The sequence below is a fragment of the Purpureocillium takamizusanense genome, chromosome 1 (assembly GCF_022605165.1).
Source record: "Purpureocillium takamizusanense chromosome 1, complete sequence".
NCBI classification, from domain to species: Eukaryota; Fungi; Ascomycota; class Sordariomycetes; order Hypocreales; family Ophiocordycipitaceae; genus Purpureocillium; species Purpureocillium takamizusanense.
The window spans coordinates 4798043-4816884 of NC_063068.1; the positions used below are offsets into that span (position 1 = coordinate 4798043).

Sequence of the window (18842 nt, forward strand, 5' to 3'; positions counted from 1 at the left end):
CCTTTGACACTCGACAGGTTTTCGGATACACCCGTGTCAGGGACAGACGCCACTTCGGCTAGACGCATGGAGCACACCGACAGACAGATATGGACGTCGGGGCTGGTTGTACGTGGGAGAGGTTGAGCCGCGACCACAGGCAAGGGTTGAGGGCCCAACAGACGGCTGCGACTGAGACGACGGCGCGGCCGATGTAGACGACGACGCCGGGAGTGTGTACACAAATCGAGGGCAGGGAAAGGGGGAACGGGGCTCTGACGACATCGTTACTTTGTCTTGACGACGGACGCGACCCTTTAGCGAAGAGACGTCGAGCCTTCCAGGCCTCCCGAGACTCGATTCAGACAAGATCGGAGCCCAGTGTCAGAGCTGGGCTGTTGCTAAAACACAGACGCTTCTGGCTCTTGTCTGCTCTGGGAGGACCGGCGCGCACCGCTAGCCTTTGAGGACGCGCATGCGGCGACGGACGGGCAGCCGGCCAGCCAAGTCGGACGACTGCGACGCTACTGGAACCCTGCTGAGGACGATTGCTTTCTTTTTCGCTTCTATTCCGCGTCTATTTCCAAAGAAGCACCCCCCGGGCGCACGCGGGCGCACACGCCCCATGTGTGCCATGATACGCCCTTTTCTTCTCTCGCTCCCCCCTCCTCCCCCGGGGCAACCTTTCCGGCGGTCCGGTGCCTATTCTACCGCGGTCCCCCGAGTGCGAAGGGGATTGACGGAAGCACACGAGCATATGCCCGGCTTGTCTCCGCCCTGCTCACCGCGGGTCGTCGTCGAGACGTCGTTCGTGTGGACGCGGACAATTTTCTTCGGTGTGTCTGGGGCTTCACTCAGGGTTGACAGGGGCGGGGACCGGGGGAGGAGCGGGTGAGCGGCTCCGACCTTTCTGCATGTCTGTGGATCCTACGTGTCCCGGGGGCAGGGAGGTGTTGGTGTTGGAACTGCCCCAGCCTCAACTCACAACAGGACCCGGATTCTGGGAACGCACCCAACCAATACGCATCCACAGGCGGTGGCGGACGGTTCTCCATCGGGCAGGGTGGGAGGGGGGCGTTGCCTCTCCGTCCCCGGCGCTGCCGACCGCGTCCCCCGTCTTCCACGCTGCGGCCTTCCGTCACAAGGCTCGCAGGCTGCGGCAACCGGCTCGAGAGCCTACTAGGTAGTTGCCCGTCCATCCCGTCAGCCAGCCCGCCGCCACCCGAAAGCGGGAGGCGAAGGGGGCCGGCGCTGTGGGTAAGTCACGGAATACGTACTACACATAACTACGGACGCGACAACAGTAGTAGCACAAGATTGCGCGTGCGTCACCTGGCACGCACCTACCTAGCTTATTACCTTGCGCACCACGTAGGTACTTGAGATGATGCAAATTTGGCGTACGATGTGTGTGTACTTACAAACAGCGGCCCATCTTTTTTTTCCCCTCCCCCTTGGTTCTGGTTTCTTTTACTCCGATATGCGCCATGAGCGGTGACCCGGACCCTGGAGATTGGGGCGTGCTTGTTTGCTTGCTTTTGCCTAGTAGAATCTCGGGGCCGAACACGGAGCCCAGCGCCCTGGGATTCTCGGTCCTGTCTGAGCCCTGCGAGCAATGGACAGATGGCAATGGGAAACGAGACAGGCCTGGCCGTGGAGAAAAGCTGCTGCCAAGACGCGCCGGGACAAGACAAGACACGTATCGCGACCCAATGTACTCGAAGGCGTAGTCATGTGCCGACGGACTTGTACGACGGCGACCGAGGCCCGCACCGCACCGCACCACACCGCGCCGCACTGCGCTGCGCCGCGCTGCGCTGCACTGTACGGCAGCATGGAACTCACTCACACTCACTGCACGCGCACCTCCGGGTTTGTCTGCACCGCTCCTCACCGCACCGCACCGCGCGCATTTGGCGCGTGTTTTTATTTTTGTGGGCGGCCGTCAAAGACTCCGTGAACCCAAAGCATTATTCCCGACGCGGCCAAGGCAATCAATCGCCCTAACCAACCAACACTGACTGGTTGGGACACACAGGAACATCCGTGGCTGCACCCTGCAATACCACTCCGTAGGCGAGATTGGCGAATCCCTCTGGATGCCCGGGCCTCTCACCTTCTTCCAGCCAGCCAGAGCCGCCACTCGCCATCTTGAAACAAGGCACGGGGGGGGGGGGGTAGATCGGCCGCCGACTGCTGTGTCACCTTTTGGACAGAGAGCCAAGGCACTTTGCCTGTGAATCCATGGTCAAGCTTTGTCCAACGCCTCGTACAACTTCGCGCGTTCTACTAATTATCCACGTCACGACCCGGAACAAGGTCCGAGAGGCAGGGTCAAGTCCACAGGCGCAAGCCACCACTGGCCGCAGACGGGGGGGAGAGCATATGAGAAGAAAGGCGCAGAAGAAAATAAAAATAACCAGAAAAATCATGGCGGATGCTCGCTTCCATGCTTGCTGAGATGCACCATCCCGTGCTCCCTTGCGGCGGCCCGATCCCCCAGGGCTTTGCGCGATCTGTGAATACTAGGAACATGGGCCCCGAATCGAAAACCCATGTGAGACGACCGGTGAGCCTTGACTCCATCCGCATCATCATCCATCGCTTCGTTGCCGCCAGCGCCGCGTCTCCTCCCCTGCCTCATTCCTGTAGCGGACGGAGCACGCCGCGGCGGCCAGGCATCTGCATTGCATCGACATGTCATACTAGCCGTCGTCGTGGCCGAAGCGTTGGCGCCACCTTAACTGCTGCTCAACTTCCCACTGCCCGGCAACTCGGAGCTCATTATATCGTCGGTCGTGGCTTCCAATTCTCTTCAAACAGCTGGCTGACGAAAAAGAAATCCCGCTCGTAATCGCTTCCGTCCTTGATGTCCTCCCATTCTCGCCCTGCAAAGCGCCATGCATGCGTTAGCGCCGGCCCAGGAATCCGGTCCTTGGGAAGCGGGAACCTACGGTGTTGTTTCGCGTACTGCTTGGTGGCGTGAACGAATTGGATCTCTTCGTCGCTCAAGTCTGCCAGCACTCGCAGATCCTTGTCTTTGCATTCATCTGAGAATGGATACATGCCCTTGTTGCAGTAGTGGAAGTGGGCAAGCAGAATGTTGGCGCCTGAGCCGGCCGCGCCGGGGTTAGCCATGTACGTTGCACGGCGGGCTGGAAGGCCATGTCTCACCTAGGTGATACTCTCTGACCTTGTCTTCTCGTGCGAAGCGGCGCTGGTACGACCCGGCTGTGTTAGCCACGACTATGGGGCAACAAAAGTGCGCGGTGCGAGTCAAACTCTAGGCTCACCTTTATGCCGTGCTTTCGAGCGTACCCAGCATCGTGTGCTGTAATGAGAGCCGTGTTGTGTAGCAGTATGAAAGTTACCAGATACGTCACGAACCAGCTCTTCTGCTTATTCTTGAGCACCAGCTTTTGCAGAATCTCCAGCATGTCCCTGCGAAGTTTCGTCTGAATGTGGTGGATGAGTACAAGGTCCAGCTGCGCTCCCAATACGGGGGGCGTCGGGATCTTGCCCGCGCTCGGGTTTGTATCATCCAAGATGTTGTTGGGCATGCCTAGCGTCTCGTCCCCGACGATGAAGCCAGACGTTGTAGAGAGCCGAATCGACACCCACAATGTGAGTGTCAGCTTAATGAGCTTCATGGCATCCTCCTCCATGGACGGGTCTTGCATGAGTCGCACAGCCCGAAAGTACGTCTTGTACAGCAAACCGTCGGGGCGGTCCAACACATTCTGGATGCTATCATTCATGATGTCTTGAATGTGCAGCTCATATGCCAGCTTCGTCGCCTCCAAGTCGATGAGAGCATACGGCGGAATGGCAACCGATCTTTTGGTTCCATTATGGTCCCAGGTCCTCACGAGCTTGTCGCCGTCTTGGGGGATGAACCTGCGAACCTGTAGTTCAATGACCCTCCGTGAAAATCCAGCAGACACATGTATGATCTTGACGTCGGAAGAGGCCCATTTCTGAATGGGATCAGTGATGCTGTTGGTCCATCGACGCGTCCACTCATAGCCGGGAACCTGGCCAGGCTTGTACAGCTTGACGTCTGTGATTTTGTACCTCAGGCAAGGGAATCGCCCTGCCTTTGTGTTTGCTACGTTGGCGCAGGTCAGGCATATGCCACTCGGGTCTTTGGGATCCGATTCGCACTATACATCGTGGTCAGCGCCTTATGTGCTACCGGCCGAGGCTTTTCTTCATGTCCCAGTGCCAAAGCCGTCACTCCCGTCAACACCACCAGGGTCACTTCTCGACGTCGATGGGCACCTACGCGTATTCGTTGCATTCTACACCTAATGCACGACCCCGTCCGTCTCGTTTGCGCCGTCTGCTCACGAAGTTTGGCATCCTTGAAAGGGCCTCGTTTGCCCCCGCCGCGCTGATCGGGAAGTAAGATGTCAAAACTCGATGGCTGCATCGGCGCTTCATGCCAGTGTCCAGGTGAGACATGATCAGACGTCCGGGCCGACGCCACGCCGCATGGTGAGCTTTCTACGCCTCCGCTTACCGTTTGAAATGGCAAGGGTGACGGGGTGAGAGGGTCGATATAGTCTTGAGTGCAGCTTATCAACTGCGGGGGGTCAATGTTGCTCAGGTAATCTGTAACGAATGCCCCGGGCCCGACGACCTCGGCTTCATGGGAGCTGTACTCGTTCTGCAGGTAGCTTGACGATATCAGAGACTCGGTCGCTGTATGGTGAGGCTGGTGTTGGAAAGACTCCACGATCTCGCCGGCATCGATAGATTCGAATGAGCTATCCCCCAGAGGCGAGAATATTGCCTCCATGTCCTGCGACGACAGGTGCATAGACGGCTGCTTTTCTGTTGTGTATGGCTGGTTCGAATCATAAGCAGTGGTCGAGGCCTCCCCAAGCGGAGAGTATCCTGATGGACGAGTCAGTCAGTTCCATGAAGCCATATGCGGTGCCCTCGATGGGCTTGAAGTCCAACGCTACGTACCATCTTGCTGTTCCCACCCAAGTCCGGGGCAAGGGCACAGAAAGAGACTCAAGCTGTTCATTTGCCGCGCCAGAGGCGACTGCGCCGAAGGCGGGGCCGCCTCTGACCACCGCGATGGCATCGACGGCTCGTTGTTCGACATGTGGCCCATAGATTCTACCTCGGAGGCCTTCTCATAGAGACTTGACAGACTTGGGACGGCGCCTGCTGGAGACATGGGGATATATGGCCCAAGGCGCCGTCGTTTTGCTGACGAATGTACCGATGGGGAGCCTTCATACGTTTCAAGACCGGAAGAGAAGCCAGTGGCGAAGCCATAAGCCGCGGGCAACTGGTCCGGCACGGTTGATATGTCAAGTTGGAGTGGCGCGTACGCGTATCCCGCGTTCAGTAGTGGGAAAAGGGACTGCAACGGAGGATCAGAGATATCAACCTCGGCACAGGACCGAGGTCGCTTGTTGATGAGGGGCTGATGAAACTCCTGGCTTGATGGTCAGCACACCTTACTGCGCACTTATGCCAGACAGCTGATGATGCCTCCCCGTTGAAAGTGGACCGTTGGGGCAAGGCAGCGAGAGACCTGAACAGGAACACACAAATCCACAAAGTCTGACGACGAGGCAGGACACGACGGTATTCAGACCGAGAATGGCTGCTGACCGGGGCCACGGGGATGACGAGAAGCCTACAGCCTTCGGGACGGGCAGTGTGGAGAAGGGAGGGAAGGAGGGCTGGTGATTTTAATCCTTATGCAAGTTGCCGCGAGACAAGCAGGAAGAAACGGCGTCCTTACCATGATGGATGCAAGGAAAGAGGGTGCGTTGGACAAGCTCGCCTGGGCAGAGTCTGAGACCAGGACCCAGGTACCGGCACGTGGGGAGGGAAGGTATCGACTATACGCGAGGGACAAGTGAGATCGGGGAGGTACAAGAAGCGGCGAACCTGGAGCTGGGCTGCGAGCGCGGGCGAGGGAAAGCGGCGGAGCCGGGGGTGAAAGTTGCGTCTGTCGACCAGCTAAGGTTCCACCCGGACCATTGCCGGGACAGGCTCAGCCATGCGGCCTTGCATTCGTCTGGGGGTGTGGCGAGCGAGCGAGCGCGGGCGCGCAAGACGAAGTCAAGCGGGCGCGCGGGCGGGCGCGCGACACAGCGCGAGGAGCTCTCCGCTCAGCGGAGACGGGGGCAGGCGGAGGCTGATGCCGGCGCTGGTGGGTGACCCAGGCCGAGGCGGTGGTGCTCGTATGTAAGTCTGGACAAGAGCTAGCTAGCAGTGTTGGGCGTCAGGCTGAGGGGGGTCGGCCAGCGGGCACGAGGGGGTCGGATGACGCTCGGGGGCTGGAGAGGCGGCTGGTGTTGGCGATCATCAACGCCTCGGAGAGGCCGCTTGCAGGCTGACACTCTTTGGTCCCCCGGCCGGCTGCCGTTGCCGCGACAGGTCGGTCGGGCGGCTGGGCGACGCTGGATGCTGCTGCTCCGGCCCGGGCCTTGGGGTCCTGGGGATGCGGTGACTCCCGCTCGACGAGGCGAGGCAAGGATGGCGGATAGCGCGGGCCAACGTCTGCGACGTCTCCCCCGATGTGCATACGCGCCTGGCTGTCGAGTGGCTGCCCGGCAGGATGGCGGTAGAGAGGCGACGATGGTCGGATTCCTGGAGAGGGAAGAGGCGACCTGGCAAGCAAGCCTCCGCAGAGGAGCGACTGACGACCATTTGCGCCCGTGCTGAATTGTACAGTATTCGAGCGGACTGAGGGGTACTCGCGGGCCAACAGGAACAAGGGGTGTGTGTGCCTGCCTGTGTGTGCGTGAGTGTGTGTGTGGGTGGGTGGGTGGTCATGCGCTGCGCTGTCCTCCGCTGCGCGGCAGGCCATGCTAGTACCAGGCCATGCTATGCCATGCCATGCCATGCCATGCCATCGTCACCCGGGCCCGTCTCAGTCTCCCCTTGTTTGGGCGGCACGGAAAAGGGCACAAACGTGGTCATACCCTTCGGCCCGGCCCATTGCCCGGGGGTGGACTCATGCAAGGGATGGGGGGGGGCAGGCAGGCCAACGACTCCTCTCCTTTCTGAATCCCAGACCTGCCTGGCAGCTGTTCGCAATCTTGCCCCACGCCATCCTTGCTTGCTGTGCCTTGCGATCCCCATCAATGGCATCGACACTAGCAATCGACCTTTGATATCCTTTGCCGCCAAGCGCCTTACCTTGGGAAGCAGACAGTGGTGCCCAACTTCTTTGACAGCATCAGCGGCGATTGTCCAGCCCGTCGGCGCCTGCCACCCCAGCCAGTCTCCTTTGGGGGTAAATGGGGAGATTGTGCGACGTGACGGACGCAGGGTTCCAGGTTTCCCCATCACGCATTGGGGGGCGGCGGCGATACATAAATGAACGGCCTGTGGCGCAAGCAAGATGGGGTAGTAGCCGTATGCCTCAGCAACGTGGTATAAAAGCCAGCGTGGCCTCCAGACATTCGTTGCCATGCGACTTGAATGGGCTAGCCACAGCGTTGTGAGTCAAGTCACGACGCCGACGACCCGGCACTGGCCAATGCCGTGCACTGCGGTCTCTGCTCCGGACGCCTCGAACCACAGAGCGTCAATGAGACAAGTCGTTTGGGAGCGGCAGCAGGTACGAGAGCCGATGATGGGCCACCTTGATGCGACGGGGTCGCTCTATCGTGGCCCGCCCGGTATTGATGATGCTTGCGTTTGTGCACAGGCGCCCGTGTCGAATGGATGTGGGCCGCACAGCAAAGCGAGCGGCCAACCGTCTGAGCCCGGCATCCGTGCTGCAAGCGTAGCTTGCCAAAATGGAGCGACCAGCGTGGGACGGCACGCAAGGCACAAGGGCTGCTTGAGTGCGGGGACCGGTGAGAAACGAAGGACCAATGCGCATCTGTTGCGAACTCAGCAGCCTACCGATCGTCGCACGGCCCGCAGGACTCGGTGACGGGAGACGCTTCACCAACCCTCCAGCGCTCGCGGCGTTGGCTGATCGGAGCTAAGCGTCCGGCGCGCCAGGCAGGCTCGGTCGATGTTGTCTGCTGTCTCTTCTCACGCCCAAGGGCAACTCGTGTTCTGGCATGTGCCACATTGAAGCTGTGCGAGAAGACTCGTCTGGTCGTGGCTTGACAGATCTGTGTGCCGCGATATGACGACATGGAGAGGCATTGAGGCCGAGTCGTGCCATTGGCGCCACCCCCGTGTGCAAGTGCTTACTCACTGTCAGTCATTCCTTTGTTAGCAAGTGGCCCAGCTCACACCGGTCGGCCCGTGTCATGCTAGTGCTATAGGGGGGGAGTCCGACTCCTCGCACCTGCGAAACTCGCGGCCTTTGTTGTCGGGAACCGCCCTCCTTCCCCAAACAATACCACCGTGCATGTGCTGCAAGCTGGTGTGTAGGTGTATACTGTACGAAGTACTCGGCCAGACTCCATCGAGAACATGCAAGCCGGCCTGGTGGCAGTCGAGCTGTGCCGTGGTACTGCCCCAGCCCCACGGGGCTGCGGGGGTGGAGGTGCTCTCGCCCACAGGGCGCGACTCTTCTCTCTCTCTCTCTCTCTCTCCATGACCCCATCCATCTCCGCCGCCGCCGCGCGCGCCATGTCGAACGAGGCAAGTGAGCTCGCTGATGCGGGCCCAGTTGGTGTGCCCCAAGAAAATGTCGGATGCGGGAGACGGAACAGGGGAGAAGCCAAGCCGCGTGCGTGGCTGCTGCATCCCGAGGTGTTTTCTTTCCACCGTCGCATGTGGTGATGAGAGATGAAGTTGAATTATGGCGACATGTCGTTGGGCGCGGTCGCCGGAAGACGTTGGGGCGGGTCCGAATGGCGTCAAGGTTCAAGGCGGGTGATGAGCAAGACGGGCCGTGGCACCTGGCAGGTGCGGTGGAGACTCTGGAGCAGGAGGGACCGACCGGTCCCGTTTGTGGCTCCTGCCCGTTCCTACTAAGTTAGTCAGAACTCTAACTGACCTCGTGTCTTGTTGAAGGCGTCGGCCGCGACTTCTTCGCCTGGCCACAGGTATCAGACACGGTAACTACTAAAGGTACTAAGGTACTGTACCTAGGAGCGGTCGGTCGGTACAGTACTACTACTAAGGTAGGTACCTGGTATACAAAGACCCAACTTGCTGCCGTCAATTCACTAACAGATACCTAGTACTTCGTACGGTGTGCGCAGTACAGTGTCAAGTGCGAAGCAGGGCTTTGATTTTGTCGGCATACGCTGTCCCCAAACCTGCCCTCGCGCTCTCGACGACACTTGAAGGCAGGGTTAGTACATAATAGAAGCCACGGGGTTCATCGCACTACGGCCAGTGTTCCGTGGGTACTAACCCTGCGGGGTACAACTCAGCGCTGTCAACGACCTAACTACCAGAAGTAGGTAGCGCCTTGCCTTCAGCCGGACACGACTCCGTACTTTACTACTTTGCACTGTATGAATTGCACTGACGGTATGTGTAATGAATGCACCGATGGGTCTGTAGTAGTTACCTAGTAGTTACCTCGTTTGCCCCTTTTCGTGAGGTGCCTTGATGAGGTTAGTACCCAACACGTCTACTTAGTACGTCGGTCTCGTCGCTGTTGCCCAAGCTCTCTTTCCAGCACGGTACGAGACGACGTCCTCCTCTTCCTTTGGGGCGTTTCCTCCTCCACGGCGCTACAGCTTGACTCGCTAAAAGTCCACGATAGATACATGGGAGTGAAAATCCAGCTCATTCACTCATGCATGCGACCAAGCGCCTTCTCCACAGTGCTTGCAGATGGCGACGGTTCATGCCGCCGGTTCCTCCTCTTCAGCTCAGGGGGTACAAGGAGATTTGGCTCCGTCGCACATGCTAGCCACTATTGATTCACTACCGTGTCACCCATGTCATTGTGCATCGCTCCGAGCGTAGCCCGTCGCGGGCCTTGCGGAGCCTATTGAGACGCAGGCGGCGGCGGCGGCGGCGGCACGGTCAGAGTCTCCGGCTCACATTCGAGCCAGCAGAAGATATATGTGCATGTATGTACTGTATGCGCGCTGCAGATGGCTGCCTGGAACCATGATAAGTGTTGGCATCGCCGTCCATGTTACCCCTAAACCTCCTCCCGCCGGGTTGTTGTTGGCCCCCGCCAACATTGCCGGCAGCGGGCCCGGTGAGCAGAGTTCTCGAACCGTTCCACCAACGTGGGAGAGCCCCAAACAAGGACTTCACGCATGGAGGACGTTCATACATGTGGAATCGGTGGGCACGCTTGGCATGACCAGGGTGTTGGGCCAAGAACTGCGTCGTCTCTGGCGCAATGACGATGTTGATGTGACGGGAGCCGCCTTGGCTGACTGGAGGCTGGACCGGTGAGGGCTCGGCCGAGGTTACACGAAGAGCCGGGCGGCACGCCGGCCCTTCCACTTCCCCCTGACCCCCTTTCCGGAAAACTGGTTGTGCGAGTCGGTGGGCAGCGTTTATGAGACAGTGGCGCTGGGGTCCTCATGTGCCCACGTCCAAGCTTCCCGGCCTTCCAGGTCGTCATCTCGAGGCGGATGCGTCACGTACCCCGGGACGTAACCATCGCGTCACGGTACGGGCCCCAGTACCTGCGGGTCTCGCTGGGTACCTGCGCTCATGTACTGCGAATTCGGCACGACGACGCCACTCTCCCAGGGAGTGTGCGTTGACGATGCGGCTTGGGCTCAGGAGTGCTCCGTACTTGGCCCCCGGCATCGCTTGTCCATGTGCTATGTCGGCGAAGCAGGGTGACGCGCCCTGTCATATGTACGGAGTAAGGTATGCACCTCGTGACTGGGAGCGGTCGTGTGAGGAGCAAACAGCGATATTGGTCGTTCCCAGTCATATATTAGGCACACAGGTGCCCCATATGCAAACCAGCCTCGTCGGACACGACTCAGACGTGGTTGAGCCGTAGTTGCCTTCATATCCCGAGCCAGCGCCCGTCTCCTCCTAGAACAAAAAACACGCGCGCAGAGGCGACGGGCCTTGAGCCGCCCTTCATAATCCGTCGGCTTGTCGCCCGGTGCAGTTGCTGGTCTGCTGTCCTGGCAACAAGTTCGCTGCGGCGGCCGAACCATCGTCTCGAGCGTCCGCCGTCCATGGTCCATTTCGTTTCGCTTGTGCTCCCCCCCTCGTTGCCTTGCTCGTGTAACCCGATCACGACCATGTGACTTTGTGGCTTCAGGGAAGCGGCCGTGCGCTATGCTGTGCCAGCGAGGGGTTGAGCTTGGGTGTCCCTCAAAGTTAAGACGACGCAAGAGATTGCCGAGATAACCCCTTCTGGAGAGGCACGACTGGAGTCACCAGACCGTCCGCTGGTGGTGGCTTTGGCCGCATACACGGTCGGTAGGGAGACGTCACCGGATGACGGACTACGTACGTACGATGAGCTTGCTAAGACGTCCCTTGTTGCACAGCGCGACCACGATTGACATACCCGATACCAAGTAACGTAGTTGCTTGGTGCAGCGCGAACTCGGGCACGAATAGCCAAAATATGAGAGGAACGCAGATGGAGGGAGAGCTCGCCTCGCTGGGTCGGCCGAACGATCAAGGGCGTGATGCTGCCTCCGTCTGCATTGCCTGGCTGAAGGAGTCAGGACATCATCATCATCATCGCCACGCAACGTCCACCAGATAACTTATGGAGGCGCCCTCACAACAGCAATGGCAGTCACGGCCGGTCGTTGCCGCCTTGTGCCCAGCCCGCCGTCCCGCCACTGGCTGAGCAGAACAATCTGGTCTCACGAATGCAGGGCCCCAATCATGTGATCAATCACGACCCCCCCCCCTTATTACGTACCCTCGTCTTTGTTCTGGCGGTTACGCACGCGTTCAGCCCCGTCCCCAAAGACCCATGCATGCATGTCTCCATGCAGCTGCTGGTCGCCGCCGCCGCCGCCGCCGCCGCCTCCTCCTCCTACTCCTCCTCCTCCACGCCGCGGCCCGTGCCACTTGCCTTGCTTTGCGTTGCCCTGGCTGCAGCCCTTTGAACTCGCTACGCCAGGCCCCCGCGATTCGACTCTCCTGCTGCTCTGGCCCTCCCCGTGAGGCACCGTCTCCGAGACAGAGAGAGAGAGAGAGAGAGAGAGAGAAAGAGAGAGAGAGGGAGGGCGAAGGCGGTTCGAACAAGTGCAGGAACTATGGGACCAGTCCAGAATCGTTGCGTCTGAGCCCGGCCCGACAACGCATGGAGGATCGAGAAACAAATATCACCGCGCGGCAAGATCCATCCTAAAGCCCCTCCGTTGCGCCGCCTCTGCCCACGAGGCAGAGTCCGGGCCGAGCATCATGGAGTTGAGCCAACAGTCCATTCACGACGTCATTCATCCCACCGCCGCCTTCTCTGATGCGGCAGCCAACATCGACGCCGCACTGGCCGCCCCGCCGCTTGACGTTCCTTGGCTGCAGTCGTCGCTCAATCCAAAGAATCGCATCAACAGTCTGGACGTCCCCGCCCGCCCTCTGTGGCGTATCGACGGTTGTACCGCCTTCGGCACCCAGATTTACGCCATCCCGCTCTTCGTCGACGTCGTCCGGCCCTATCGAGTCGACGTCTTCATTCCCGAGCCGGCCACCGTGCCTCCGGATCTTCGCAAGGCCCTGGATCTCGACGTGGCCTTCTACGTCCGTGATGGCTCACGCATCGCCCAGCTGGGCTTCACGCGCCACGTTCTTCGAATCCTCCAACACTGGACCAACACCCTGCAGAATCCAGCAGACATATACAAGGACCTTCCCTTTGGCTCCAGAATCGTCCTGCACAACCTGCCCAAGAACGTCGCCGACGCACGCATCTCCGTCGCCCCGACGCACTACCTGGAGCGCCAGCTGCTCTCGCCATCCGCTCTGCAAAAGTTCTGGGGCAGTGGCCTCAGTCTGCCCCCCATCGTCCAACTCGAGGACGTGGAATACCTGTCCCAGCTTCATGACAGCGTCTGCCTGGTCAAGATCGACGGCCGCACCTGGATTTTCAAGGCCCTTACCAGCTACACCAAGTACTTGTATCACGAAATGAGGCAGCTATTGGTCATGCCACCTCATCCCAACATCATTGCCCGCCCGGTCCACCTAGTCACCAAGAGATGCAGCTTCGGGAACAAAGTCGCCGCCGTCGGGTTCACCGTGGAGAACCACGTCCACGGCAGCCTGCGAGACCTCATTCCGTTCCTCCAGGTGCACGGCAAGGTGTCTCTGGACGACAAGATCAAGTGGTCAGTTCAACTGGCCTCGGCCCTCGTACATCTTCGAGAAACGGCAGGCATCTTCTACCCAGACCTGCGGCTCGACAACATCGTTCTTTCGGAGTCCTGGGACGCCGTCATGATCGACTTTGAGCAGCGGGGCGTGTGGTGCGAGTTCGCGGCGCCCGAAGTGAACGCCATCGAGTACGTCCGACTCTTGGCCATTGATGAGGACATCGACCCGGACGTCCAAACAAAGTACTCGGCGATACTCGACGAGCTGCTCCCTGGCTGGGAGGACATGGGCGAGGGCGAAGAGTACATTTGGCCCTCGAAAGGGTACAACGTCCCGTGGTCATGCCTCACGCAGAGGGAGCAGGAGGCCTGCGAGGTCTACATGCTTGGCCGCGTGCTCTGGTGCATCTTCGAGGCGAGCAGCGCCCCACAGAGGGCCGCTGTGTGGCTGTCGTACCGCTGGGAGCCCCTCGTCGAGTTCCCCGGCTACACGACGACGCCCGAGCCCATCCGGGACCTCATCGACCGCTGCACCCGCGGCCGGCAGCCCGGGCTGACCAAGTACATCGTCCGCGAGCGCGACCGCCTCATCATGCGCGAGCTCGAGAACACGGGCAAGTCCACTGCGCAGCAGGTGCGGGAGACGGCTCGCGACTGGTGGGCGGCCGAGATCGAGGCCGCCGAGGCCTGGCTTGGGGCAAGGGCTGACGGTATGGCGAGGGGCGACTGGAACGAGAACTACTTCGACCGGCCGAGCCTGCAAGAAGTCTACCAGGCTCTCGAGGCTTTTCGCGCCACCAAGAGCACGGTTCCCTGACTCTTGGCCCGTTGTCCCTCTCGCCTTTCAGAGAGAGGGGTCGGATATCTGACGTGGCTGTTTCTGGCGGCGGTGCAAAGGGCGAGCCTCTTGGTCGGCACGTCTCTTTGTGTGTGAGTTGCATAGCGAGCACATGTAGGGCAGGCAAAGACTGTTTCCTCACCGAACGTGGAAATGGAAATGACGTTGTTTCTACCCTTGAATGATCCACCACTCTATGGAAAAGGACACGAACCCCACGAACCTCGGCCACTTGTCCTGCAAGCGGCTCTGCCTGTCGAGCAGAGAGAGCTTTCAAGTATAACTTTGCGGTGATTCATGAGTGCAGGGGTATGCGGCGGCGAATTGCTTGTGCCCGTTGTATCTTGCAATTCTTGTTTAGCGACGGGAAAGCCGCTTGGACGTTCGCATCTGCACACGGCCGGCGCGTGCATCAAAGCAGGGGTGCCTATCGAAGCTTGGCCCCTCCCAGGCCTCCTCCTCCCTCTTGGTATAGAAAAAGCGATGCAGCCTAGCGGGATTGTTGTGTAGCCTCTCGCTCTGCCACGTCCGGGTCACTTCATCCGTTTGGGCCCTCTCTGCGTCCCTTGCGACCCCTGCGTGCCCCTTTTCAAACTCGCGCCCGCCGTCGAGGTCCTCAGCCTGGACAGCAAGGTTCGGAGCTTCTCTACGTACGACGCGGGCGCACCGTGCACGCCAATCTGGTCGTGGAGGGTGTCGAGACGGTGCAGAAACTGGCTCGCGGCCTCGGGAAGGAGACTGAGCTCGTCCAGAACGAAGCCGGTATCGCGGTCGCCGATCAGACACTGATAGAGGTTTTGGGAGCGGCGCGGCGACTCGCCCTGGCGGACATCGTGGTTACGGTCAACAACCGCCCCGAGGACGTGAACGAGGGCACGAGCGGCGGAGAGAGCTTCGTGAGGCTCAAGCGGCCGATCGCGAGTATATATTGCTGTGTTGATGAGCTTGACACTCCCGACGAGATGTCGCGCTGCCCAAGCGACGTCTGTGGAAGATTCCTCTGAGCATGACGTAGAACAGGCGGCGGTCCTGGTGTCCAATTTGTGCAGAACACGGTCTACTCGTTGATGAATCTTGCGAAACGGATCATTAATATGGTCCGTCGGGTGAGACAGCGAGAGAAAGTATTCGAAGAACGGGTGGTTATCGAGGAGCATCCTGAAGATGGTACAGTCGAGGTCATGCCTTTTCAACACGCTCCGTCCAGGTCTCGGGTGCGTGAAGATATCCGGCCGAAAGTCCTCCGGCTCGACCTCGTACACAGACGAGAGGAGCTCGCGAGACTCGATAGCACGGTGTGCGTCCACCTGATCATCCACGTCTGGATCAACAACCGGGCAGTGCAGCGCATCAGCCAGCACGTCGAGATGGCAATCTGCGATGGCTTGGAAGGGGTCGCCCATCTCCTCAGCGTAGCCTGCCGTGGTCATTGTCAAGGGTGTCTTGGAGGCGTGGTCGTACGATATCTGCTTGAATACTTGGTCCATAAGCCAAATGAGGTGCTTGCACGGCGTCTGCTCTTCGCCACATGTGCAAGTCAGATCGGGTGGGCCGCCACTACTGCCGCGAGGCCGGATCCTGATCGATCTGGTCACGAGCTCAGTCATTTGGAAGGCGTAGGTGTTGTCGATTCTGCGGCAGCGTTGCAAAGCTATCTTTGGAGGCTCTCTGAAAACGTCACGAACAAAGTGACGACTCTGCTCCGGAAGTTCGTCCAGGTTGTAGATTAGGTTAGTTGGAGACTTTGTGAATGCAGCAGTGTCGTCATAGTCGTCGTCGTCTTCAGAGTAGTCGCCGTCGCTCTCTGCGTCGGAGCTGGAAGCGGATTCGCTCAGGCGGTTGCTGGGGGTTGCTCGAGTTGCCACCCTAGCCTGGGCGCGGGTTGTTGGAGGCATCTCCGAGAGAGAGAGATTGCTGAGCTCAGAGACCGGTGGAGACATTGGGGTTATTTGAGCAAGGCAAGGGACAATTAGACAAGCTCAGGGCGAGGGCCACGATTTATACGGCACGTTTTGTGTATGCAGTCGTCAACGTGGCTAGGACAGGAAAGTCTTGGACTGCTAACCAAGGCAGACAAGTGACACCAGGGCCGAGGCCAGGAGCAGCTTGGCATGCAAATATTTGAACACAGGTGCAGGACAGTCCGAAAGGTGTTGGTTATAGCCCGCGAGGGAGAAAAGAGTGGGCGGACGGACCGTCAACAAGACGTTGGAGTCCGGCGAGAGCGGACGGAACGTCACGACGGTTCATCACTGGGCCAGAGCCGGCAGTTGATGGGCGCCGGCGACGTCGTTGGATCCATGTCGGGTTCGCACGACCAAGGCTGCAGCCAACGACCACACGGCCACACGCCCGTGGCTTGGTAGCCAGGCGAGAGCAACAAGAGCAATGCCATTACTTGAGCTCTGGCACCTTGAGCAAGGTAAGTGGACAGAAATAGACTCGGCACGTGAGCCGGGGGGGCGGTATCAGTGTGGGTGAACAGTATCCGCCCATTGGAGAATTGAGGCTGTGAACATCAACACATGAAAAGCCGATATCACTGTGGAAGCAGTCTGACTCCTGGGGGGCCGCACAGAGAAACGGGCTGGGATCCGCGCTGCCGAACGCGGTGCCGTGTCGGGCCATGTTGGGACCTGTCTGTCTGGCTCCGACAACGTACTAACTGAGAGTAGACGAAACCTTGACAGGACCGGGGCATGACAAGGCAGCGCGGTCGCATGGCGCAGCCGACCGGATCGCCGCCGCCCTGCATAGCGGAGTGCAGGACAAGTGAGGTCAGCCCTTGGCCCTCAGTCTGGCGACAATGATGATGCCTGGGCCCAAGGGAGAAAAGAGATGGAGGCACACCGGGACGGAATCGGACGCCGCCTCCATGTCTGCCATGCGCACAAGCGGGGGCTGTGGCCATGGGCCGGGGGTCGCGCTTGACGACGAGGCTCCGGACAAGGCCGGACAAGAGGTGGCTGAAGCTCTTCCACCACCTGCAGGGGCAACCAGCCAGGGGACTGCGTGGGCGCTCGCAAGCAACGACTGTCCAACGTAGATGGAAGTCGGTGGTGAGAATACAGTTGTAGTTGTCAATGGCCCCCGGCCAGGGGTGGCTGTTGGGCCAAGCTCGTCAGCCACGGTGTGGTAAGGTAGGTACTGTACTATACTGACTGCATGCAAGAAGTCCTGTCGAGTGTGGCAAGGCGTGCGTGCAGTCGGCGGAACACTTGCTCCCACTCCTCGCCTTACTACGGCGTGCAGGCGGGCAAGCAAGCAAGCATCGACTGTTTGCGGACGTCGGCGTGTCTGCGACGTTGCCTGTCTGCCTCGAGCGCCCCTCTGGCAAAAGCAGATGCTGACCGAGTGCGCCTCGGCCATGGCCGCCGCCGCAGGGGCCGTCGCGGCCTGGGGCGTCAGCAACACCTTTGAAGAAACATGGAGGGGGTCGAGGAGGAGCCGTCGAGTCGACGTCGTCGCGGAAAAGGCACGGCGCCAGGGCAGGCAGGGAGGCCAACTGAGCGCGGGGCGGCGGCCGAAGTTGAAGACTGCCTGCGATCATCTCAGAGAAACTCAGTACTACTAAGGTAAAGTACCCGAGGTACTAACCTTGGGCACTGTACTTGCATGGTGGGGGCGGCTCAGCCACGCTGTCACGGGGGGGCTCCATGCGCTGTTGGGCAGATCAGGGTTGCGATGCTGCAGCGCCGTGCTGATGAGCGAGCAACCGTGCATGGAAGCCGCTGTCCGCGAGCAGCGATGGAAGGTCGTGTGCTTCCAGATTGCCAGGGGGTTCCTGCCGACGTTGTGACGACAGGCACCAACTTTAGTAACCTGACTTTAGTACTAGGTAGTGACGTTAGTACCTCGTACGGTACCATACTAACTTGAAGGTATGGCACTTTGTACCTTACGTACCTAAGTACTTCCTACAGACCAGGAACCACTCTGCGCAGGAAAGCACGGAGGAAATGCAAGTTGCTCTGTCATCCCTAGTATCTACCTATCTTCAGCAACCTGAGAAGGAAGGCGCGACGCCTCCAGTGTGGCCCCATGATCCCACTGCCACCGACGCCAGCCAGCATCACCTTCTCTGTCCAGACAGAGTCCCCGCCTATATCACCCAGACAACCTTGCGAGTACTTGCCAGGTGGTACCAAGTGCTCACTCACTGCTCTCAATATGGCGTGTCCGTCCACGCAGTGGCACTGCGATTGCTACCTTAGCTAAGGTACCCCCCCGAGATATACAACCAAAGTACTGATACCGAGGCGCACCCTATTGCCGCAGCAGGCAAAGGCTTCCGTCGAGCTGCCATGCAAGTTGGCCTGCCTGCACCGCTTGCTATTCTTGTCGGCCGCTTGCTTCGTGGTAAACCCGTACTTACAAACGGAGGTCAAAGTTAGATATGCGCAACTTAACCCAGCGACGGCTGTGCGGGGAGGATCCACCTCACCGGGACGGGCGCCGGCCACCACCACCACCACCATTACCGCTGCTCTTCTGCACGGCCACCGACGCCGGCCGCTTCTGCGACCACCTCGCCGCACCGCACCGCACGCGCGGTTTTCCCAGGAGGCCACTGTGGCAAGGCACGGCAAGGCAGGCAGAAACACCACTCCGCCAGACATCCTGCCTGGCCGCCAGATTGGGCCTCCTCCTCCCCCTCCTCTGCTCATGGATTTTGCCTCATCACTTGATGCATCGGCACACACATTCTCTCTCTCCCCCTCGGCTTTCTCAATGCTGCCTTCAAGGCTCCAGGATAGCAACTGTACAGCATGGCAAGGCAGCCTGGCCTCGCCGACGCCGATGCTTGTCGGTCTGAGAAATAGTTACTACGTACTACTGCACAAGACACCTGGCCGTGGCTGGGT

General features: G+C 59.7%; 4 protein-coding genes across 4 annotated transcripts; 1 reads left to right on the forward strand and 3 right to left on the reverse strand.

Moving 5' to 3' along the window:
• Positions 1–1710: 1710 nt before the first annotated feature.
• Positions 1711–6952, reverse strand: JDV02_001474 (uncharacterized protein). The gene is made up of 7 exons (XM_047982411.1): positions 5747–6952; positions 4954–5434; positions 4265–4878; positions 3273–4142; positions 3154–3196; positions 2934–3089; positions 1711–2867 (listed from the first exon to the last, which is right to left on the reverse strand). Exons 1-7 carry the CDS (start codon positions 5747–5749, stop codon positions 2764–2766), a joined length of 2271 nt encoding a protein of 756 aa, XP_047838375.1. The 5' UTR covers positions 5750–6952; the 3' UTR covers positions 1711–2763.
• A 591-nt stretch (positions 6953–7543) lies between these two features.
• On the reverse strand, positions 7544–7843 carry JDV02_001475 (uncharacterized protein; the record flags this gene model as incomplete). Its single annotated transcript, XM_047982412.1, has 1 exon — positions 7544–7843. One exon carries the CDS (start codon positions 7841–7843, stop codon positions 7544–7546), a length of 300 nt encoding a protein of 99 aa, XP_047838376.1.
• A 4388-nt stretch (positions 7844–12231) lies between these two features.
• JDV02_001476 (uncharacterized protein) lies at positions 12232–13956 on the forward strand (the record flags this gene model as incomplete). Its single annotated transcript, XM_047982413.1, has 1 exon — positions 12232–13956. One exon carries the CDS (start codon positions 12232–12234, stop codon positions 13954–13956), a length of 1725 nt encoding a protein of 574 aa, XP_047838377.1.
• A 185-nt stretch (positions 13957–14141) lies between these two features.
• Positions 14142–17737, reverse strand: JDV02_001477 (uncharacterized protein). Its single transcript, XM_047982414.1, has 3 exons — positions 17575–17737; positions 17140–17517; positions 14142–17081 (listed from the first exon to the last, which is right to left on the reverse strand). Exon 3 carries the CDS (start codon positions 15915–15917, stop codon positions 14511–14513), a length of 1407 nt encoding a protein of 468 aa, XP_047838378.1. The 5' UTR covers positions 15918–17081; positions 17140–17517; positions 17575–17737; the 3' UTR covers positions 14142–14510.
• Between the last annotated feature and the right edge of the window lie 1105 nt (positions 17738–18842).

Bases quoted from the DNA above. Each gene is read 5' to 3' on its own strand.
- JDV02_001477 (XM_047982414.1), bottom strand. From the start codon at position 15,917: ATGTCTCCACCGGTCTCTGAGCTCAGCAATCTCTCTCTCTCGGAGATG.
- JDV02_001474 (XM_047982411.1), bottom strand. The intron at 4,879-4,953 runs GTACGTAGCGTT...CTCGTCCATCAG, and splicing joins TGGGTGGGAACAGCAAGATG to GATACTCTCCGCTTGGGGAG. The intron at 3,197-3,272 runs GTGAGCCTAGAG...GGGTCGTACCAG, and splicing joins CTCGAAAGCACGGCATAAAG to CGCCGCTTCGCACGAGAAGA.